Raw genomic sequence first — 25,328 nt, forward strand, 5'->3', positions numbered from 1 at the left:
ACTTTCCCTGACTCCAGTGATTTTTGAAAGATCTCAACCAACGCTTCCGCTATTTCTTCAGCCACCTCTCTCAGAACTCTAGGGTGTAGCCCATCGGGGCCAGGAGATTTGTCAATTTTAAGACCTTTTAGCTTTTTTAGCACCATCTCTTTTGTAATGGCAACCATACTCAACTCAGCCCCCTGACCCTCTATAATTTTTGGGATATTACTCATGTCTTCCACTGTGAAGACAGACGAAAAGTACTTATTAAGTTCTCCAGCCATTTCCTCGTCTCCCATCACTAGCCTTCCGGAATCAGTTTGAATTGGCCCAATGTCTACTTTGGCCTGTCGTTTGTTTCTTATGTATTGAAAGAAACTTTTACTATAATTTCTTATATTACTGGCTAGCCTGCCTTCATATTTGATCCGCTCCTTCCTTATTTGTCTCTTTGTTAACCTCTGTTTGTTTTTGTAGCCTTTCCAATCTTCTGATTTCCCAGTGCTTTTGGCCACTTTATAGGATCTCTCTTTTTCTTTGATACATTTCCTGACCTCCTTTGTCAGCCATGGCTGTCTAATCCCTCCCCGGATAATCTTTCTTTTCTTGGGGATGAACCTCTGTACAGTGTCCTCAATATGTAAAATACTAGATAATTTGATCACTTTACAATGTGTGAAGCTCAGCATCAACAGACTAGAAATCATGAGTCAGGGTGGTGCTGTGGATTACTGCACCAATTAATTAATATCCAATTTTCACTGGCAAGTTATGTTATTAATCCTACACCAGGCACCACTGTAAGCACAAAACGGACCAGGCTTCGTCCCTGTGTTCTCACGTCCTAAGTTATCCGTATTTGGAAAAACGAATGTCTCCAAACTCAGAATAAGTGGGTTTCCCACGATCCTCGAAACAAAAGTCTGCATTGATCAGTTAACTGGCTCAAGTGTTTTCAGACTGTACCTTTCTTCATTGGATTCATCCTGAAATGGAACAGGGAACAATCACAATGGCTGCCGTGACAGCATAGTGCCTCAATATGTTCTGATTGGGAACTTCTGATGCTAACAGCTACTTATATTGACGCTTGAAGTCTGCTCTCTCTGTATCCTAATATTTAGCAATCGAAAATACATTCAGTACAAAAGGAGCCAGCTGCTGAATTCTTATGTATAAGTAACTAGATTCACCTATTCCATTATGTTTTCGTGCTGTTCTAGATCTTTGATTAATACTGCCAATGCATCCCAGCTTTACCTTAACCTACTCAATATTATTTTCAGCTTTGAGAAGTTCAGCTCCACCTTTTGTCTGAGGAAGAGGCAGCATTGTGCTAATGCAACGATGGCAAAGCAACCGGGCTCAACTCTATATTGTACCTCTTATACACCAAGGTAGTTTGTGCATTATTGTACACAAAGCTGAAATCTATTCTATCTGGTTGATTGGGAAGGCAGGGGCAGAATGGGTGGCAAAGACTTCCTCTCTGCTCTGCAAAACATTCAAATTTGTTGCGACATTGAGAGAAATCTCAGAGTAAATTATGTGTCTTCCTATGCTGGGAAGAGTGAATGGCATGTTCAGAAACGCAAAGATTGCATGGAACCCATCTGAGCACTTGAGAGTGAAGAACTGAATATTCATAAACTTTGCATTCAGACCAATATGGAGAATATTCAATTCCTCACCATCCTCAGTACCCTCTGTGCATTGTGGAGGATTCAGAGCTCCTACCAAAGCCCTATTACACTTTTCATTTGTTGGAACCTCTAAATATTGAACAAAAACAGCACCTGTATAAATTTTAAGAACTCCACTCCATCGAAGCACTTTAACACAATGACTATCCCAAATAATGTTGGGAAAGTTGAAATTTCCAACTATAATTACCCTATTATTATTTTAACACACAGTTATTGCTAATTCCAAGCCAAGCGGAATCCCTGGATGTGATGCTGGCTACAAACCAAGCACTTTCAGGTAAATTGGGTGTATAATAGTGCCGAGGAAAATGGGATGATCTGTTTGGTAATGTGTGGGTTCTTGGCCAACAGGGAACAGGTAAAGTTTTCTCCAACCTCTCAACTGACTTGGACAAAAGTCTCCGTCAAAATGGTGTGACCACATTCTTCTACCGAGTAGAATATACGGGATTTGGGGAGGAAACAGTGTGAACTGAACACACCTGGACATTTTTGTCAAAAGAAGAAATGGATGCAAATGACTGATCCCACTCTGTCAAACACAGGAAATGTTTCTCAAAACCTCATCTGCACCTCCTCTCCATTTTTACCTTGATTTTTTTCTTCGGCTGGAGTTTCATTTTCCCCCTCAGTGGGTTGCAAACCTGACTCATTTACTTTCAGCTCCTCAGGTATCTGCTCAGCAGCTGTGCATTCTGAGACAACAGGAAGAAATGCAGTAAAAAAACAAATAGCATTAATTACAGACATAGAGGGCGAGATCTTCTGGCTGTTCACGACGGTGGCTTCTTCTAGTACCACCAACGTGGGGAGGAATCAATGGGAAATCCCAGTGACAATGGTGGGACCCGATGATGCTGCCGCCTTCCGCCACCTCGAAGCAGGCCACGGGGAGACAGAGAATCTCGCCCAGTGTCTTTGATCAAAAAGGTGTCCAAATCTCATGACTGCAAAAACCATTTCTCAAACAAACCTTTGCATCAGTGCGATCAATATAATGTCCTGAAAAAGAACAATTACGGACTGAAATCTAACAGGTGGGTTTGGACAGATGATCTGTCCAATAATGGACAGCAGAAAGTGTGTATGTGGGACATAATCAACAAGTGGTTCTGATGAAAGCACGTAGTTAGAGTAAAGGTTACTCACTACCATGTGTTCCGCAGAGATTTGTTTTAGTTTTCTTTTTGTTTCTCAATTTAAAGTGGCCAATTCTTTTCTTTTTCCAATTAAGGGACAATTTAGGGTGACCAGTCCACCTATCCTGCACAACTTTGGGTTGTGGGGATGTGACCCACACAGACACGGGGAGAATATCTAAACTCCACACCCACAGTGACCAAGGGCCGGGATCGAACCCGGGTCCTCAGCACCATGAGATAGCAGTGCGAACCACTGTGCCATCGTGCCACTCTGTTCTGCAGAGATTTTTGAACCTGCAATGTTTTCCAATGATTTACATACTCTAATATGTAAAATACTAGATAATTTGATCACTTTACAATGTGTGAAGCTCAGCATCAACAGACTTGAAATCATGAGTCAGGGTGGTGCTGTGGATTACTGCACCAATTAATTAATATCCAATTTTCACTGGCAAGTTATGTTATTAATCCTACACCAGGAACTACTGTAAGCACAAAACGGACCAGGCTTCGTCCCTGTGTTCTCACGTCCTAAGTTATCCGTATTTGGAAAAACGAATGTCTCCAAACTCAGAATAAGTGGGTTTCCCGCGATCCTCGAAATGAAAGTCTGCATTGATCAGTTAACTGGCTCAAGTGTTTTCAGACTGTACCTTTCTTCATTGGATTCATCCTGAAATGGAACAGGGAACAATCACAATGGCTGCCGTGACAGCATAGTGTTCTGATTGGGAACTTCTGATGCCAACAGCTACTTATATTGACGCTTGAAGTCTGTTCTCTCTGTATCCTAATATTTAGCAATCGAAAATACATTCAGTACAAAAGCAGCCAGCTGCTGAATTCTTATGTATAAGTAACTAGATTGACCTATTCCATTATGTTTTTGTGCTGTTCTAGATCTTTGATTAATACTGCCAATGCATCCCAGCTTTACCTTAACCTACTCAATATTATTTTCAGCTTCGAGAAGTTCAGCTCCACCTTTTGTCTGAGGAAGAGGCAGCATTGTGCTAATGCAACGATGGCAAAGCAACCAGGCTCAACTCTATATTGTACCTCTTATACACCAAGGTAGTTTGTGCATTAATGTACATAAAGCTGAAATCTATTCTATCTGGTTGATTGGGAAGGCAGGGGCAGAATGGATGGCAAAGACTTGCTCTCTGCTCTGCAAAACATTCAATTTTGTTACGACATTGAGAGAATTCTCAGAGTAAATTATGTGTCTGTATTCCTATGCTGGGAAGAGTGAATGGCATGTTCAGAAACACAAAGATTGCATGGAACCCATCTGAGCACTTGTGAGTGAAGAACTGAATATTCATAAACTTTGCATTCAGACCAATATGGAGAATATTCAATTCCTCACCATCCTCAGTACCCTCTGTGCATTGTGGAGGATTCAGAGCTCCTACCAAAGCCCTATTACACTTTTCATTTGTTGGAACCTCTAAATATTGAACAAAAACACCACCTGTATAAATTTTAAGAACTCCACTCCATCGAAGCACTTAACACAATGACTATCCCAAATAATGTTGGGAAAGTTGAAATTTCTGACTATAATTACCCTATTATTATTTTAACACACAGTTATTGCTAATTCCAAGACAAGAAGAATCCCTGGATTCCTGGAAGTGATGCTGGCTACAAACCAAGCACTTTCAGGTAAATTGGGTGTATAATAGTGCCGAGGAAAATGGGATGATCTGTTTGGTAATGTGTGGGTTCTTGGCCAACAGGGAACAGGTAAGGTTTTCTCCAACCTCTCAACTGACTTGGACAAAAATCTCAGTCAAAACGGTGTGACCACATTCTTCTACCGAGTAGAATATACGGGATTTGGGGAGGAAACAGTGTGAACTGAACACACCTGGACATTTTTGTCGAAAGAAGAAATGGATGCAAATGACTGATCCCACTCTGTCAAACACAGGAAATGTTTCTCATAACCTCATCTGCATCTCCTCTCCATTTTTACCTTGATTTTTTCCTTTGGCTGGAGTTTCATTTTCATCCACAGTGGGTTGCAATCCTAGCTCATTTTCTTTCCGCTCCTCAGATATCTGCTCAGCAGTTTTGTCTTCTGAGACAACAGGAAGAAATGCAGTGAAGAACAAACAGAATTAACTACAAACGTAAAGGGCGAGATCTACTGGCTGTTCACGACGGTGGCAACTTCCAGTCCCACCAACATGGGGTGGAATCAATGAGAAATCCCATTGACAATGGCGGGACCCGATGATGCTGCCGACTTCCGCCGCCTCAAAGCAGGCCACGGGGAGACTGAGAATCTCGCCCAGTGTCTTTGATCAAAAAGGTGTCCAAATCTCATGACTGCAAAAACCATTTCTCAAACAAACCTTTGCATCAATGCGATCAATATAATGTCCTGAAAAAGAACAATTACGGACTGAAATCTAACAGGTGGGTTTGGACAGATGATCTGTCCAATAATGGACAGCAGAAAGTGTGTATGTGGGACACAATCAACAAGTGGTTCTGATGAAAGCACGTAGTTAGAGTAAAGGTTACTCACTACCATGTGTTCCACAGAGATTTGTTTTAGTTTTCTTTTTGTTTCTCAATTTAAAGTGCTCAATTCTTTTCTTTTTCCAATTAAGGGGCAATTTAGGGTGACCAGTCAACCTACCCTGCACAGCTTTGGGTTGTTGGGATGAAAGCCACACAGACACGGGGAGAATATCTCAACTCCACACCCACAGTGACCAAAAGCCGGGTTCGAACCCGGGTCCTCAGCACCATGAGATAGCAGTGCAAACCACTGTGCCATCATGCCACTCAGTTCTGCTGAGATTTTTGAACCTGCAATGTTTTCCAATGATTTACATACTCTAATATGTAAAATACTAGATACTTTGATCAATTTACAATGTATGAAGCTCTGCATCAACAGACTTGAAATCATGAATCAGGGTGGTGCTGTGGATGACTGCACCAATTAATCAATATCCAATTTTCACTGGCAAGTTATGTTATTAATCCTACACCAGGCACCACTGTAAGCATAAAACGGGTCAGGCTTCGTTCATGTGTTCTCACGTCCTAAGTTATCCGTATTTGGAAAAACGAATGTCTCCAAACTTAGAATAAGTGGGTTTCCCGCGATCCTCAAAATGCAAGTCTGCATTGATCAGTTAACTGGCTCAAGTGTTTTCAGGCCGTACCTTTCTTCAATGGATTCATCCTGAAATGGAACAGGGAACAATCACAATGGCTGTCGTGACAGCATAGTGCCTCAATGTGTTCTGATTGGGAACTTCTGATGCCAACAGCTACTTAATTGACGCTTGAAGTCTGCTCTCTCTGTATCCTAATATTTAGCAATCGAAAATACATTCAGTACAAAAGCAGCCAGCTGCTCAATTCTTATATATAAGTAACTAGATTCACCTATTCCATTATGTTTTCGTGCTGTTCTAGATCTTTGATTAATACTGCCAATGCATCCCAGCTTTACCTTAACCTACTCAATATTATTTTCAGCTTTGAGAAGTTCAGCTCCACCTATTGTCTGAGGAAGAGGCAACATCATGCAAATGCAATGATAGCAAAGCAACCGGGCTCAACTCTATATTGTACCTCAAGGTAGTTTGTGCATTAATGTACACAAAGCTGAAATCTATTCTATTTGGTTAATTGGGAAGGCAGGGGCAGAATGGATGGCAAAGACTTGCTCTCTGCTCTGCAAAACATTCAATTTTGTTACGACATTGAGAGAATTCTCAGAGTAAATTATGTGTCTGTATTCCTATGCTGGGAAGAGTGAATGGCATTTTCAGAAACACAAAGATTGCATGGAACCCATCTGAGCACCTGTGAGTGAAGTGAAGAACTGAATATTCATAACCTTTGCATTCTGACCAATATGGAGCATATTCATTTCCTCACCATCCTCAGTACCCTCTGTGCATTGTGGAGGATTCAGAGCTCCTACCGAAGCCCTATTACACTTTTCTACTTGTTGGAATCTCTAAATATTGAACAAAAAGAGCACCTGTATAAATGTTATGAACTCCACTCCATCGAAGCACTTGACACCATGACTATCCAAAATCACATTGGGAATGTTGAAATTGCAGAATATAATTACCCTATTATTATTTTAACACAAGTCATTGCTAATTCCAAGCCAAGCGGCTCCTGGGTCTTAAATCCTCCCTTTCAACAGTTGCCCAATAATCGCAATCGTAAATGTCATTCTAAAACGCTGAAAGCTTTACAGAGAAACAGGCAACAACAAAATCCCTGCATGTGATTCTGTCTACAAACCAAGCACTTTCAGGTAAATTGTGTGTATAATATTGCCGAGGAAAATGGGATGATCTGTTTGGTAATGTGTGGGTTCTTGGCCAACAGGGAACAGGTGAGCTTTTCTCCAACCTCTCAACTGACTTTGACCAAAGTCTCAGTCAAAATAGTGTGACAACGTTCTTCTACCGAGCAGAATATACGGGATATGGAGAGGAAACAGTGTGAACTGAACACACCTGGACATTTTTGTCGAAAGAGATAAATGGATGCAAATGACTGATCCACTCTGTCAAACACAGGAAATGTTTCTCAAAACCTCATCTGCACCTCCTCTCCATTTTTACCTTGATTTTTCCCTTCGGCTGGAGTTTCATTTTCCCCCTCAGTGGGTTGCAAACCTGACTCATTTACTTTCCGCTCCTCAGGTATCTGCTCAGCAGCTGTGCATTCTGAGACAACAGGAAGAAATGCAGTTAAAAACAAATAGCATTAATTACAAACATAGAGGGCGAGATCTTCCGGCTGTTCACGACGGTGGCTTCTTCTAGTACCACCAACGTGGGGTGGAATCAATGGGAAATCCCAGTGACAATGGTGGGACCCGATGATGCTGCCGCCTTCCGCCGCCTCAAAGCAGACCACGGGGAGACAGAGAATCTCGCCCAGTGTCTTTGATCAAAAAGGTGTCCAAATCTCATGACTGCAAAAACCATTTCTAAAACAAACCTTTGCATTAATGCGATCAATATAATGTCCTGAAAAAGAACAATTACGGACTGAAATCTAACAGGTGGGTTTGGACAGATGATCTGTCCAATAATGGACAGCAGAAAGTGTGTATGTGGGACATAATCAACAAGTGGTTCTGATGAAAGCACGTAGTTAGAGTAAAGGTTACTCACTACCAGGTGGTCTGCAGAGATTTGTTTTAATTTTCTTTTTGTTTCTCAATTTAAAGTGCACAATTCTTTTCTTTTTCCAATTAAGGGACAATTTAGGGTGACCAGTCCACCTACCCTGCACAACTTTGGGTTGTGGGGATGAGACCCACACAGACACGGGGAGAATATCTAAACTCCACACCCACAGTGACCAAGGGCCGGGATCGAACCCGGGTCCTCAGCACCATGAGATAGCAGTGCGAACCACTGTGCCATCGTGCCACTCTGTTCTGCAGAGATTTTTCAACCTGCACTTTTTTCCAATGATTTACATACTCTGTAATATGTAAAATAGTAGATACTTTGATCAATTTACAATGTCTGAAGCTCTGCATCAACAGACTTGAAATTTGAAATTGGTGGTGCTGTGAATTTGCTGCACCAATTAATCAATATCCAATTTTTACTGGCAAGTTATGTTATTAATCCTACACAAGGAAGCATTGTAAGCACAAAACGGGTCAGGCTTTGTTCCTGGGTTCTCATGTCTTAAGTTATCAGTATGTGGAGAAACAAATATCTCAAAACTCAGAATAAGTGGCTTTCCCGCGATCCTCGAAAGGCAAGTCTGCATTGATCAGTTCACTGGCTCAAGTGTTTTCAGACTGTACCTTTATTCATTGGATTCATCCTGAAATGGAACAGGGAACAATCACAAAGTCTGCACTGACAGCATAGTGCCCCAATGTATTCTGATTGGGAACTTCTGATGCAAACACCTACTTATATTGACGCTTGAAGTCTGCTCTCTCTGTATTCTAATATTTAGCAATCGAAAATTGATTCAGTACAAAAGCAGCCAGCTGCTGAATTGTTATATATAAATAACTAGATTCACATATTCCATTATGTTTTAGTGCTGTTCTAGACTCTTTGATTAATACTGCCAATGCATCCCAGCTTTATCTTAACTGACTCAATATTATTTTCAGCTTTGAGACCTTCAAAGGTGGGGCTGGTTTAGCTCACTGGGCTAAATCGCAGGCATTTAAAGCAGACCAAGCAGGCCAGCAGCACGGTTCGATTCCCGTACCAGCCCCCCCGAACAGACGCCGGAATGTGGCGTCTAGGGGCTTTTCACAGTAACTTCATTGAAGCATACTCGTGACAATAAGCGATTTTCATTTCATTTTCATTTCATTTCATTTCAGCTCCATCTTTTGGCTGAGGAACAGGCAACATCATGCTAATGCAATGATAGCAAAGCAACCGCGCTAAACTCTATATTGGACCTCTTATATACCAGGGTAGTTTGTGCATCAATGTACACAAAGCTGAAATCTATTCTATCTGGTTGATTGGGAAGGGAGGGGCAGAACGGATGGCAAAGACTTGCTCTCTGCTCTGCAAAACATTCAATTTTGTTACGACATTGAGAGAATTCTCAGAGTAAATTATGTGTCTGTATTCCTATGCTGGGAAGAGTGAATGGCATGTTCAGAAACACAAATATTGCATGGAACCCATCTGAGCACTTGTGAGTGAAGTGAAGAACTGAATATTCATAAACTTTGCATTCTGACCAATATGGAGCATATTCATTTCCTCACCATCCTCAGTACCCTCTGTGCATTGTGGAGGATTCAGAGCTCCTACCGAAGCCCTATCACACTTTTCATTTGTTGGAACCTCTAAATATTGAACAAAAACAGCACCTGTATAAATTTTAAGAACTCCACTCCATTGAAGCACTTAACACAATGACTATCCCAAATAATGTTGGGAAAGTTGAAATTTCCGACTATAATTACCCTATTATTATTTTAACACACAGTTATTGCTAATTCCAAGCCAAGAGGAATCCCTGGATGTGATGCTTGCTACAAATCAAGCACTTTCAGATAAATTGGGTGCATAATAGTGCCGAGGAAAATGGGATGATCTGTTTGGTAACATGTGGGTTATTGGCCAACAGGGAACAGGTAAGGTTTTCTCCAACCTCTCAACTGACTTGGACAAAAGTCTCAGTCAAAACGGTGTGACCACATTCTTCTACCGAGTAGAATATACGGGATTTGGGGGGGAAACAGTGTGAACTGAACACACCTGGACATTTTTGTCGAAAGAAGAAATGGATGCAAACGACTGATCCCACTCTGTCAAACACGGGAAATGTTTCTCATAACCTCATCTGCATCTCCTCTCCATTTTTACCTTGATTTTTCCCTTTGGCTGGAGTTTCATTTTTATCCTCAGTGGGTTGCATTCCTGGCTCATTTACTTTCCGCTCCTCAGGTATCGTTTCAGCAGTTTTGTCTTCTGAGACAACAGGAAGAAATGCAGTGAAGAAAAAATAGCATTAATTACAAACGTAGAGGGCGAGATCTTCTGGCTGTTCACGACGGTGGCATCATCCAGTCCCACCAACGTGGGGTGGAATCAATGAGAAATCCCACTGACAATGGTGGGACCCGATGATGCTGCCGACTTCCGCCGCCTCGAAGCAGGCCACGGGGAGACTGAGAATCTCGCCCAGTGCCTTTGATCAAAAAGGTGTCCAAATCTCATGACTGCAAAAACCATTTCTCAAACAAACCTTTGCATCAAAGCGATCAATATAACGTCCTGAAAAAGAACAATTACGGACTGAAATCTAACAGGTGGGTTTGGACAGATGATCTGTCCAATAATGGACAGCAGAAAGGGTGTATGTGGGACATAATCAACATGTGGTTCTGATGAAAGCACGAAGTTAGAGTAAAGGTTACTCACTACCATATGTTCCGCAGAGATTTGTTTTAGTTTTCTTTTTGTTTCTCAATTTAAAGTGGCCAATTCTTTTCTTTTTCCAATTAAGGGACAATTTAGGGTGACCAGTCAACCTACCCTGCACAGCTTTGGGTTGTGGGGATGTGACCCACACAGATACGGGGAGAATATCTAAACTCCACACCCACAGTGACCAAGGGCCGGGATCGAACCCGGGTCCTCAGCACCATGAGATAGCAGTGCGAACCACTGTGCCATCGTGCCACTCTGTTCTGCAGAGATTTTTGAACCTGCAATTTTTTCCAATGATTTACATACTCTAATATGTAAAATACTAGATAATTTGATCACTTTACAATGTGTGAAGCTCAGCATCAACAGACTAGAAATCATGAGTCAGGGTGGTGCTGTGGATTACTGCACCAATTAATTAATATCCAATTTTCACTGGCAAGTTATGTTATTAATCCTACACCAGGCACCACTGTAAGCACAAAACGGACCAGGCTTCGTCCCTGTGTTCTCACGTCCTAAGTTATCCGTATTTGGAAAAACGAATGTCTCCAAACTCAGAATAAGTGGGTTTCCCACGATCCTCGAAACGAAAGTCTGCATTGATCAGTTAACTGGCTCAAGTGTTTTCAGACTGTACCTTTCTTCATTGGATTCATCCTGAAATGGAACAGGGAACAATCACAATGGCTGCCGTGACAGCATAGTGCCTCAATGTGTTCTGATTGGGAACTTCTGATGCCAACAGCTACTTATATTGACGCTTGAAGTCTGCTCTCTCTGTATCCTAATATTTAGCAATCGAAAATACATTCAGTACAAAAGGAGCCAGCTGCTGAATTCTTATGTATAAGTAACTAGATTCACCTATTCCATTATGTTTTCGTGCTGTTCTAGATCTTTGATTAATACTGCCAATGCATCCCAGCTTTACCTTAACCTACTCAATATTATTTTCAGCTTTGAGAAGTTCAGCTCCACCTTTTGTCTGAGGAAGAGGCAGCATTGTGCTAATGCAACGATGGCAAAGCAACCGGGCTCAACTCTATATTGTACCTCTTATACACCAAGGTAGTTTGTGCATTATTGTACACAAAGCTGAAATCTATTCTATCTGGTTGATTGGGAAGGCAGGGGCAGAATGGGTGGCAAAGACTTCCTCTCTGCTCTGCAAAACATTCAAATTTGTTGCGACATTGAGAGAAATCTCAGAGTAAATTATGTGTCTTCCTATGCTGGGAAGAGTGAATGGCATGTTCAGAAACGCAAAGATTGCATGGAACCCATCTGAGCACTTGTGAGTGAAGAACTGAATATTCATAAACTTTGCATTCAGACCAATATGGAGAATATTCAATTCCTCACCATCCTCAGTACCCTCTGTGCATTGTGGAGGATTCAGAGCTCCTACCAAAGCCCTATTACACTTTTCATTTGTTGGAACCTCTAAATATTGAACAAAAACAGCACCTGTATAAATTTTAAGAACTCCACTCCATCGAAGCACTTAACACAATGACTATCCCAAATAATGTTGGGAAAGTTGAAATTTCTGACTATAATTACCCTATTATTATTTTAACACACAGTTATTGCTAATTCCAAGCCAAGCGGAATCCCTGGATGTGATGCTGGCTACAAACCAAGCACTTTCAGGTAAATTGGGTGTATAATAGTGCCGAGGAAAATGGGATGATCTGTTTGGTAATGTGTGGGTTCTTGGCCAACAGGGAACAGGTAAAGTTTTCTCCAACCTCTCAACTGACTTGGACAAAAGTCTCCGTCAAAATGGTGTGACCACATTCTTCTACCGAGTAGAATATACGGGATTTGGGGAGGAAACAGTGTGAACTGAACACACCTGGACATTTTTGTCAAAAGAAGAAATGGATGCAAATGACTGATCCCACTCTGTCAAACACAGGAAATGTTTCTCAAAACCTCATCTGCACCTCCTCTCCATTTTTACCTTGATTTTTTTCTTCGGCTGGAGTTTCATTTTCCCCCTCAGTGGGTTGCAAACCTGACTCATTTACTTTCAGCTCCTCAGGTATCTGCTCAGCAGCTGTGCATTCTGAGACAACAGGAAGAAATGCAGTAAAAAAACAAATAGCATTAATTACAGACATAGAGGGCGAGATCTTCTGGCTGTTCACGACGGTGGCTTCTTCTAGTACCACCAACGTGGGGAGGAATCAATGGGAAATCCCAGTGACAATGGTGGGACCCGATGATGCTGCCGCCTTCCGCCACCTCGAAGCAGGCCACGGGGAGACAGAGAATCTCGCCCAGTGTCTTTGATCAAAAAGGTGTCCAAATCTCATGACTGCAAAAACCATTTCTCAAACAAACCTTTGCATCAGTGCGATCAATATAATGTCCTGAAAAAGAACAATTACGGACTGAAATCTAACAGGTGGGTTTGGACAGATGATCTGTCCAATAATGGACAGCAGAAAGTGTGTATGTGGGACATAATCAACAAGTGGTTCTGATGAAAGCACGTAGTTAGAGTAAAGGTTACTCACTACCATGTGTTCCGCAGAGATTTGTTTTAGTTTTCTTTTTGTTTCTCAATTTAAAGTGGCCAATTCTTTTCTTTTTCCAATTAAGGGACAATTTAGGGTGACCAGTCCACCTATCCTGCACAACTTTGGGTTGTGGGGATGTGACCCACACAGACACGGGGAGAATATCTAAACTCCACACCCACAGTGACCAAGGGCCGGGATCGAACCCGGGTCCTCAGCACCATGAGATAGCAGTGCGAACCACTGTGCCATCGTGCCACTCTGTTCTGCAGAGATTTTTGAACCTGCAATGTTTTCCAATGATTTACATACTCTAATATGTAAAATACTAGATAATTTGATCACTTTACAATGTGTGAAGCTCAGCATCAACAGACTTGAAATCATGAGTCAGGGTGGTGCTGTGGATTACTGCACCAATTAATTAATATCCAATTTTCACTGGCAAGTTATGTTATTAATCCTACACCAGGAACTACTGTAAGCACAAAACGGACCAGGCTTCGTCCCTGTGTTCTCACGTCCTAAGTTATCCGTATTTGGAAAAACGAATGTCTCCAAACTCAGAATAAGTGGGTTTCCCGCGATCCTCGAAATGAAAGTCTGCATTGATCAGTTAACTGGCTCAAGTGTTTTCAGACTGTACCTTTCTTCATTGGATTCATCCTGAAATGGAACAGGGAACAATCACAATGGCTGCCGTGACAGCATAGTGTTCTGATTGGGAACTTCTGATGCCAACAGCTACTTATATTGACGCTTGAAGTCTGTTCTCTCTGTATCCTAATATTTAGCAATCGAAAATACATTCAGTACAAAAGCAGCCAGCTGCTGAATTCTTATGTATAAGTAACTAGATTGACCTATTCCATTATGTTTTTGTGCTGTTCTAGATCTTTGATTAATACTGCCAATGCATCCCAGCTTTACCTTAACCTACTCAATATTATTTTCAGCTTCGAGAAGTTCAGCTCCACCTTTTGTCTGAGGAAGAGGCAGCATTGTGCTAATGCAACGATGGCAAAGCAACCAGGCTCAACTCTATATTGTACCTCTTATACACCAAGGTAGTTTGTGCATTAATGTACATAAAGCTGAAATCTATTCTATCTGGTTGATTGGGAAGGCAGGGGCAGAATGGATGGCAAAGACTTGCTCTCTGCTCTGCAAAACATTCAATTTTGTTACGACATTGAGAGAATTCTCAGAGTAAATTATGTGTCTGTATTCCTATGCTGGGAAGAGTGAATGGCATGTTCAGAAACACAAAGATTGCATGGAACCCATCTGAGCACTTGTGAGTGAAGAACTGAATATTCATAAACTTTGCATTCAGACCAATATGGAGAATATTCAATTCCTCACCATCCTCAGTACCCTCTGTGCATTGTGGAGGATTCAGAGCTCCTACCAAAGCCCTATTACACTTTTCATTTGTTGGAACCTCTAAATATTGAACAAAAACACCACCTGTATAAATTTTAAGAACTCCACTCCATCGAAGCACTTAACACAATGACTATCCCAAATAATGTTGGGAAAGTTGAAATTTCTGACTATAATTACCCTATTATTATTTTAACACACAGTTATTGCTAATTCCAAGACAAGAAGAATCCCTGGATTCCTGGAAGTGATGCTGGCTACAAACCAAGCACTTTCAGGTAAATTGGGTGTATAATAGTGCCGAGGAAAATGGGATGATCTGTTTGGTAATGTGTGGGTTCTTGGCCAACAGGGAACAGGTAAGGTTTTCTCCAACCTCTCAACTGACTTGGACAAAAATCTCAGTCAAAACGGTGTGACCACATTCTTCTACCGAGTAGAATATACGGGATTTGGGGAGGAAACAGTGTGAACTGAACACACCTGGACATTTTTGTCGAAAGAAGAAATGGATGCAAATGACTGATCCCACTCTGTCAAACACAGGAAATGTTTCTCATAACCTCATCTGCATCTCCTCTCCATTTTTACCTTGATTTTTTCCTTTGGCTGGAGTTTCATTTTCATCCACAGTGGGTTGCAATCCTAGCTCATTTTCTTTCCGCTCCTCAGATATCTGCTCAGCAGTTTTGTCTTCTGAGACAACAGGAAGAAATGCAGTGAAGAACAAACAGAATTAACTACAAACGTAAAGGGCGAGATCTACTGGCTGTTCACGACGGTGGCAACTTCCAGTCCCACCAACATGGGGTGGAATCAATGAGAAATCCCATTGACAATGGCGGGACCCGATGATGCTGCCGACTTCCGCCGCCTCAAAGCAGGCCACGGGGAGACTGAGAATCTCGCCCAGTGTCTTTGATCAAAAAGGTGTCCAAATCTCATGACTGCAAAAACCATTTCTCAAACAAACCTTTGCATCAATGCGATCAATATAATGTCCTGAAAAAGAACAATTACGGACTGAAATCTAACAGGTGGGTTTGGACAGATGATCTGTCCAATAATGGACAGCAGAAAGTGTGTATGTGGGACACAATCAACAAGTGGTTCTGATGAAAGCACGTAGTTAGAGTAAAGGTTACTCACTACCATGTGTTCCACAGAGATTTGTTTTAGTTTTCTTTTTGTTTCTCAATTTAAAGTGCTCAATTCTTTTCTTTTTCCAATTAAGGGGCAATTTAGGGTGACCAGTCAACCTACCCTGCACAGCTTTGGGTTGTTGGGATGAAAGCCACACAGACACGGGGAGAATATCTGAACTCCACACCCACAGTGACCAAAAGCCGGGTTCGAACCCGGGTCCTCAGCACCATGAGATAGCAGTGCAAACCACTGTGCCATCATGCCACTCAGTTCTGCTGAGATTTTTGAACCTGCAATGTTTTCCAATGATTTACATACTCTAATATGTAAAATACTAGATACTTTGATCAATTTACAATGTATGAAGCTCTGCATCAACAGACTTGAAATCATGAATCAGGGTGGTGCTGTGGATGACTGCACCAATTAATCAATATCCAATTTTCACTGGCAAGTTATGTTATTAATCCTACACCAGGCACCACTGTAAGCATAAAACGGGTCAGGCTTCGTTCATGTGTTCTCACGTCCTAAGTTATCCGTATTTGGAAAAACGAATGTCTCCAAACTTAGAATAAGTGGGTTTCCCGCGATCCTCAAAATGCAAGTCTGCATTGATCAGTTAACTGGCTCAAGTGTTTTCAGGCCGTACCTTTCTTCAATGGATTCATCCTGAAATGGAACAGGGAACAATCACAATGGCTGTCGTGACAGCATAGTGCCTCAATGTGTTCTGATTGGGAACTTCTGATGCCAACAGCTACTTAATTGACGCTTGAAGTCTGCTCTCTCTGTATCCTAATATTTAGCAATCGAAAATACATTCAGTACAAAAGCAGCCAGCTGCTCAATTCTTATATATAAGTAACTAGATTCACCTATTCCATTATGTTTTCGTGCTGTTCTAGATCTTTGATTAATACTGCCAATGCATCCCAGCTTTACCTTAACCTACTCAATATTATTTTCAGCTTTGAGAAGTTCAGCTCCACCTATTGTCTGAGGAAGAGGCAACATCATGCAAATGCAATGATAGCAAAGCAACCGGGCTCAACTCTATATTGTACCTCAAGGTAGTTTGTGCATTAATGTACACAAAGCTGAAATCTATTCTATTTGGTTAATTGGGAAGGCAGGGGCAGAATGGATGGCAAAGACTTGCTCTCTGCTCTGCAAAACATTCAATTTTGTTACGACATTGAGAGAATTCTCAGAGTAAATTATGTGTCTGTATTCCTATGCTGGGAAGAGTGAATGGCATTTTCAGAAACACAAAGATTGCATGGAACCCATCTGAGCACCTGTGAGTGAAGTGAAGAACTGAATATTCATAACCTTTGCATTCTGACCAATATGGAGCATATTCATTTCCTCACCATCCTCAGTACCCTCTGTGCATTGTGGAGGATTCAGAGCTCCTACCGAAGCCCTATTACACTTTTCTACTTGTTGGAATCTCTAAATATTGAACAAAAAGAGCACCTGTATAAATGTTATGAACTCCACTCCATCGAAGCACTTGACACCATGACTATCCAAAATCACATTGGGAATGTTGAAATTGCAGAATATAATTACCCTATTATTATTTTAACACAAGTCATTGCTAATTCCAAGCCAAGCGGCTCCTGGGTCTTAAATCCTCCCTTTCAACAGTTGCCCAATAATCGCAATCGTAAATGTCATTCTAAAACGCTGAAAGCTTTACAGAGAAACAGGCAACAACAAAATCCCTGCATGTGATTCTGTCTACAAACCAAGCACTTTCAGGTAAATTGTGTGTATAATATTGCCGAGGAAAATGGGATGATCTGTTTGGTAATGTGTGGGTTCTTGGCCAACAGGGAACAGGTGAGCTTTTCTCCAACCTCTCAACTGACTTTGACCAAAGTCTCAGTCAAAATAGTGTGACAACGTTCTTCTACCGAGCAGAATATACGGGATATGGAGAGGAAACAGTGTGAACTGAACACACCTGGACATTTTTGTCGAAAGAGATAAATGGATGCAAATGACTGATCCACTCTGTCAAACACAGGAAATGTTTCTCAAAACCTCATCTGCACCTCCTCTCCATTTTTACCTTGATTTTTCCCTTCGGCTGGAGTTTCATTTTCCCCCTCAGTGGGTTGCAAACCTGACTCATTTACTTTCCGCTCCTCAGGTATCTGCTCAGCAGCTGTGCATTCTGAGACAACAGGAAGAAATGCAGTTAAAAACAAATAGCATTAATTACAAACATAGAGGGCGAGATCTTCCGGCTGTTCACGACGGTGGCTTCTTCTAGTACCACCAACGTGGGGTGGAATCAATGGGAAATCCCAGTGACAATGGTGGGACCCGATGATGCTGCCGCCTTCCGCCGCCTCAAAGCAGACCACGGGGAGACAGAGAATCTCGCCCAGTGTCTTTGATCAAAAAGGTGTCCAAATCTCATGACTGCAAAAACCATTTCTAAAACAAACCTTTGCATTAATGCGATCAATATAATGTCCTGAAAAAGAACAATTACGGACTGAAATCTAACAGGTGGGTTTGGACAGATGATCTGTCCAATAATGGACAGCAGAAAGTGTGTATGTGGGATATAATCAACAAGTGGTTCTGATGAAAGCACGTAGTTAGAGTAAAGGTTACTCACTACCAGGTGGTCTGCAGAGATTTGTTTTAATTTTCTTTTTGTTTCTCAATTTAAAGTGCACAATTCGTTTCTTTTTCCAATTAAGGGACAATTTAGGGTGACCAGTCCACCTACCCTGCACAACTTTGGGTTGTGGGGATGAGACCCACACAGACACGGGGAGAATATCTAAACTCCACACCCACAGTGACCAAGGGCCGGGATCGAACCCGGGTCCTCAGCACCATGAGATAGCAGTGCGAACCACTGTGCCATCGTGCCACTCTGTTCTGCAGAGATTTTTCAACCTGCACTTTTTTCCAATGATTTACATACTCTGTAATATGTAAAATAGTAGATACTTTGATCAATTTACAATGTCTGAAGCTCTGCATCAACAGACTTGAAATTTGAAATTGGTGGTGCTGTGAATTTGCTGCACCAATTAATCAATATCCAATTTTTACTGGCAAGTTATGTTATTAATCCTACACAAGGAAGCATTGTAAGCACAAAACGGGTCAGGCTTTGTTCCTGGGTTCTCATGTCTTAAGTTATCAGTATGTGGAGAAACAAATATCTCAAAACTCAGAATAAGTGGCTTTCCCGCGATCCTCGAAAGGCAAGTCTGCATTGATCAGTTCACTGGCTCAAGTGTTTTCAGACTGTACCTTTATTCATTGGATTCATCCTGAAATGGAACAGGGAACAATCACAAAGTCTGCACTGACAGCATAGTGCCCCAATGTATTCTGATTGGGAACTTCTGATGCAAACACCTACTTATATTGACGCTTGAAGTCTGCTCTCTCTGTATTCTAATATTTAGCAATCGAAAATTGATTCAGTACAAAAGCAGCCAGCTGCTGAATTGTTATATATAAATAACTAGATTCACATATTCCATTATGTTTTAGTGCTGTTCTAGACTCTTTGATTAATACTGCCAATGCATCCCAGCTTTATCTTAACTGACTCAATATTATTTTCAGCTTTGAGACCTTCAAAGGTGGGGCTGGTTTAGCTCACTGGGCTAAATCGCAGGCATTTAAAGCAGACCAAGCAGGCCAGCAGCACGGTTCGATTCCCGTACCAGCCCCCCCGAACAGACGCCGGAATGTGGCGTCTAGGGGCTTTTCACAGTAACTTCATTGAAGCATACTCGTGACAATAAGCGATTTTCATTTCATTTTCATTTCATTTCATTTCAGCTCCATCTTTTGGCTGAGGAACAGGCAACATCATGCTAATGCAATGATAGCAAAGCAACCGCGCTAAACTCTATATTGGACCTCTTATATACCAGGGTAGTTTGTGCATCAATGTACACAAAGCTGAAATCTATTCTATCTGGTTGATTGGGAAGGGAGGGGCAGAACGGATGGCAAAGACTTGCTCTCTGCTCTGCAAAACATTCAATTTTGTTACGACATTGAGAGAATTCTCAGAGTAAATTATGTGTCTGTATTCCTATGCTGGGAAGAGTGAATGGCATGTTCAGAAACACAAATATTGCATGGAACCCATCTGAGCACTTGTGAGTGAAGTGAAGAACTGAATATTCATAAACTTTGCATTCTGACCAATATGGAGCATATTCATTTCCTCACCATCCTCAGTACCCTCTGTGCATTGTGGAGGATTCAGAGCTCCTACCGAAGCCCTATCACACTTTTCATTTGTTGGAACCTCTAAATATTGAACAAAAACAGCACCTGTATAAATTTTAAGAACTCCACTCCATTGAAGCACTTAACACAATGACTATCCCAAATAATGTTGGGAAAGTTGAAATTTCCGACTATAATTACCCTATTATTATTTTAACACACAGTTATTGCTAATTCCAAGCCAAGAGGAATCCCTGGATGTGATGCTTGCTACAAATCAAGCACTTTCAGATAAATTGGGTGCATAATAGTGCCGAGGAAAATGGGATGATCTGTTTGGTAACATGTGGGTTATTGGCCAACAGGGAACAGGTAAGGTTTTCTCCAACCTCTCAACTGACTTGGACAAAAGTCTCAGTCAAAACGGTGTGACCACATTCTTCTACCGAGTAGAATATACGGGATTTGGGGGGGAAACAGTGTGAACTGAACACACCTGGACATTTTTGTCGAAAGAAGAAATGGATGCAAACGACTGATCCCACTCTGTCAAACACGGGAAATGTTTCTCATAACCTCATCTGCATCTCCTCTCCATTTTTACCTTGATTTTTCCCTTTGGCTGGAGTTTCATTTTTATCCTCAGTGGGTTGCATTCCTGGCTCATTTACTTTCCGCTCCTCAGGTATCGTTTCAGCAGTTTTGTCTTCTGAGACAACAGGAAGAAATGCAGTGAAGAAAAAATAGCATTAATTACAAACGTAGAGGGCGAGATCTTCTGGCTGTTCACGACGGTGGCATCATCCAGTCCCACCAACGTGGGGTGGAATCAATGAGAAATCCCACTGACAATGGTGGGACCCGATGATGCTGCCGACTTCCGCCGCCTCGAAGCAGGCCACGGGGAGACTGAGAATCTCGCCCAGTGCCTTTGATCAAAAAGGTGTCCAAATCTCATGACTGCAAAAACCATTTCTCAAACAAACCTTTGCATCAAAGCGATCAATATAACGTCCTGAAAAAGAACAATTACGGACTGAAATCTAACAGGTGGGTTTGGACAGATGATCTGTCCAATAATGGACAGCAGAAAGGGTGTATGTGGGACATAATCAACATGTGGTTCTGATGAAAGCACGAAGTTAGAGTAAAGGTTACTCACTACCATATGTTCCGCAGAGATTTGTTTTAGTTTTCTTTTTGTTTCTCAATTTAAAGTGGCCAATTCTTTTCTTTTTCCAATTAAGGGACAATTTAGGGTGACCAGTCAACCTACCCTGCACAGCTTTGGGTTGTGGGGATGTGACCCACACAGATACGGGGAGAATATCTAAACTCCACACCCACAGTGACCAAGGGCCGGGATCGAACCCGGGTCCTCAGCACCATGAGATAGCAGTGCGAACCACTGTGCCATCGTGCCACTCTGTTCTGCAGAGATTTTTGAACCTGCAATTTTTTCCAATGATTTACATACTCTAATATGTAAAATACTAGATAATTTGATCACTTTACAATGTGTGAAGCTCAGCATCAACAGACTAGAAATCATGAGTCAGGGTGGTGCTGTGGATTACTGCACCAATTAATTAATATCCAATTTTCACTGGCAAGTTATGTTATTAATCCTACACCAGGCACCACTGTAAGCACAAAACGGACCAGGCTTCGTCCCTGTGTTCTCACGTCCTAAGTTATCCGTATTTGGAAAAACGAATGTCTCCAAACTCAGAATAAGTGGGTTTCCCACGATCCTCGAAACGAAAGTCTGCATTGATCAGTTAACTGGCTCAAGTGTTTTCAGACTGTACCTTTCTTCATTGGATTCATCCTGAAATGGAACAGGGAACAATCACAATGGCTGCCGTGACAGCATAGTGCCTCAATGTGTTCTAATTGGGAACTTCTGATGCCAACAGCTACTTATATTGACGCTTGAAGTCTGCTCTCTCTGTATCCTAATATTTAGCAATCGAAAATACATTCAGTACAAAAGGAGCCAGCTGCTGAATTCTTATGTATAAGTAACTAGATTCACCTATTCCATTATGTTTTCGTGCTGTTCTAGATCTTTGATTAATACTGCCAATGCATCCCAGCTTTACCTTAACCTACTCAATATTATTTTCAGCTTTGAGAAGTTCAGCTCCACCTTTTGTCTGAGGAAGAGGCAGCATTGTGCTAATGCAACGATGGCAAAGCAACCGGGCTCAACTCTATATTGTACCTCTTATACACCAAGGTAGTTTGTGCATTATTGTACACAAAGCTGAAATCTATTCTATCTGGTTGATTGGGAAGGCAGGGGCAGAATGGGTGGCAAAGACTTCCTCTCTGCTCTGCAAAACATTCAAATTTGTTGCGACATTGAGAGAAATCTCAGAGTAAATTATGTGTCTTCCTATGCTGGGAAGAGTGAATGGCATGTTCAGAAACGCAAAGATTGCATGGAACCCATCTGAGCACTTGTGAGTGAAGAACTGAATATTCATAAACTTTGCATTCAGACCAATATGGAGAATATTCAATTCCTCACCATCCTCAGTACCCTCTGTGCATTGTGGAGGATTCAGAGCTCCTACCAAAGCCCTATTACACTTTTCATTTGTTGGAACCTCTAAATATTGAACAAAAACAGCACCTGTATAAATTTTAAGAACTCCACTCCATCGAAGCACTTAACACAATGACTATCCCAAATAATGTTGGGAAAGTTGAAATTTCTGACTATAATTACCCTATTATTATTTTAACACACAGTTATTGCTAATTCCAAGCCAAGCGGAATCCCTGGATGTGATGCTGGCTACAAACCAAGCACTTTCAGGTAAATTGGGTGTATAATAGTGCCGAGGAAAATGGGATGATCTGTTTGGTAATGTGTGGGTTCTTGGCCAACAGGGAACAGGTAAAGTTTTCTCCAACCTCTCAACTGACTTGGACAAAAGTCTCCGTCAAAATGGTGTGACCACATTCTTCTACCGAGTAGAATATACGGGATTTGGGGAGGAAACAGTGTGAACTGAACACACCTGGACATTTTTGTCAAAAGAAGAAATGGATGCAAATGACTGATCCCACTCTGTCAAACACAGGAAATGTTTCTCAAAACCTCATCTGCACCTCCTCTCCATTTTTACCTTGATTTTTTTCTTCGGCTGGAGTTTCATTTTCCCCCTCAGTGGGTTGCAAACCTGACTCATTTACTTTCAGCTCCTCAGGTATCTGCTCAGCAGCTGTGCATTCTGAGACAACAGGAAGAAATGCAGTAAAAAAACAAATAGCATTAATTACAGACATAGAGGGCGAGATCTTCTGGCTGTTCACGACGGTGGCTTCTTCTAGTACCACCAACGTGGGGAGGAATCAATGGGAAATCCCAGTGACAATGGTGGGACCCGATGATGCTGCCGCCTTCCGCCACCTCGAAGCAGGCCACGGGGAGACAGAGAATCTCGCCCAGTGTCTTTGATCAAAAAGGTGTCCAAATCTCATGACTGCAAAAACCATTTCTCAAACAAACCTTTGCATCAGTGCGATCAATATAATGTCCTGAAAAAGAACAATTACGGACTGAAATCTAACAGGTGGGTTTGGACAGATGATCTGTCCAATAATGGACAGCAGAAAGTGTGTATGTGGGACATAATCAACAAGTGGTTCTGATGAAAGCACGTAGTTAGAGTAAAGGTTACTCACTACCATGTGTTCCGCAGAGATTTGTTTTAGTTTTCTTTTTGTTTCTCAATTTAAAGTGGCCAATTCTTTTCTTTTTCCAATTAAGGGACAATTTAGGGTGACCAGTCCACCTATCCTGCACAACTTTGGGTTGTGGGGATGTGACCCACACAGACACGGGGAGAATATCTAAACTCCACACCCACAGTGACCAAGGGCCGGGATCGAACCCGGGTCCTCAGCACCATGAGATAGCAGTGCGAACCACTGTGCCATCGTGCCACTCTGTTCTGCAGAGATTTTTGAACCTGCAATGTTTTCCAATGATTTACATACTCTAATATGTAAAATACTAGATAATTTGATCACTTTACAATGTGTGAAGCTCAGCATCAACAGACTTGAAATCATGAGTCAGGGTGGTGCTGTGGATTACTGCACCAATTAATTAATATCCAATTTTCACTGGCAAGTTATGTTATTAATCCTACACCAGGAACTACTGTAAGCACAAAACGGACCAGGCTTCGTCCCTGTGTTCTCACGTCCTAAGTTATCCGTATTTGGAAAAACGAATGTCTCCAAACTCAGAATAAGTGGGTTTCCCGCGATCCTCGAAATGAAAGTCTGCATTGATCAGTTAACTGGCTCAAGTGTTTTCAGACTGTACCTTTCTTCATTGGATTCATCCTGAAATGGAACAGGGAACAATCACAATGGCTGCCGTGACAGCATAGTGTTCTGATTGGGAACTTCTGATGCCAACAGCTACTTATATTGACGCTTGAAGTCTGTTCTCTCTGTATCCTAATATTTAGCAATCGAAAATACATTCAGTACAAAAGCAGCCAGCTGCTGAATTCTTATGTATAAGTAACTAGATTGACCTATTCCATTATGTTTTTGTGCTGTTCTAGATCTTTGATTAATACTGCCAATGCATCCCAGCTTTACCTTAACCTACTCAATATTATTTTCAGCTTCGAGAAGTTCAGCTCCACCTTTTGTCTGAGGAAGAGGCAGCATTGTGCTAATGCAACGATGGCAAAGCAACCAGGCTCAACTCTATATTGTACCTCTTATACACCAAGGTAGTTTGTGCATTAATGTACATAAAGCTGAAATCTATTCTATCTGGTTGATTGGGAAGGCAGGGGCAGAATGGATGGCAAAGACTTGCTCTCTGCTCTGCAAAACATTCAATTTTGTTACGACATTGAGAGAATTCTCAGAGTAAATTATGTGTCTGTATTCCTATGCTGGGAAGAGTGAATGGCATGTTCAGAAACACAAAGATTGCATGGAACCCATCTGAGCACTTGTGAGTGAAGAACTGAATATTCATAAACTTTGCATTCAGACCAATATGGAGAATATTCAATTCCTCACCATCCTCAGTACCCTCTGTGCATTGTGGAGGATTCAGAGCTCCTACCAAAGCCCTATTACACTTTTCATTTGTTGGAACCTCTAAATATTGAACAAAAACAGCCACCTGTATAAATTTTAAGAACTCCACTCCATCGAAGCACTTAACACAATGACTATCCCAATAATGTTGGGAAAGTTGAAATTTCTGACTAT

The 25,328-nt window shown here is 41.6% G+C and overlaps 1 protein-coding gene across 50 annotated transcripts in view; it reads right to left on the reverse strand.

Moving 5' to 3' along the window:
• Positions 1 to 25,328, reverse strand: part of LOC119964914 (torsin-1A-interacting protein 2-like) — an 83,177-nt gene that overhangs the window by 20,064 nt on the left and 37,785 nt on the right. For 24 of the 50 annotated variants that reach the window (XM_038795069.1, XM_038795047.1, XM_038795068.1 and 21 more), the window contains 9 exons: positions 23,207 to 23,311; positions 20,671 to 20,775; positions 17,920 to 18,024; positions 15,282 to 15,386; positions 12,743 to 12,847; positions 10,207 to 10,311; positions 7,456 to 7,560; positions 4,818 to 4,922; positions 2,279 to 2,383 (listed from right to left, as the gene is read on the reverse strand). In XM_038795069.1, the coding sequence (XP_038650997.1) occupies positions 2,279 to 2,383; positions 4,818 to 4,922; positions 7,456 to 7,560; positions 10,207 to 10,311; positions 12,743 to 12,847; positions 15,282 to 15,386; positions 17,920 to 18,024; positions 20,671 to 20,775; positions 23,207 to 23,311 (945 nt within the window). The remainder of the gene's footprint in view (positions 1 to 2,278; positions 2,384 to 4,817; positions 4,923 to 7,455; positions 7,561 to 10,206; positions 10,312 to 12,742; positions 12,848 to 15,281; positions 15,387 to 17,919; positions 18,025 to 20,670; positions 20,776 to 23,206; positions 23,312 to 25,328) is intronic. The other 26 variants (XM_038795059.1, XM_038795046.1, XM_038795070.1 and 23 more) reach the window with 23 other exon arrangements.

This window comes from Scyliorhinus canicula, chromosome 4, assembly GCF_902713615.1.
Source record: "Scyliorhinus canicula chromosome 4, sScyCan1.1, whole genome shotgun sequence".
Lineage (NCBI taxonomy): Eukaryota > Metazoa > Chordata > Chondrichthyes > Carcharhiniformes > Scyliorhinidae > Scyliorhinus > Scyliorhinus canicula.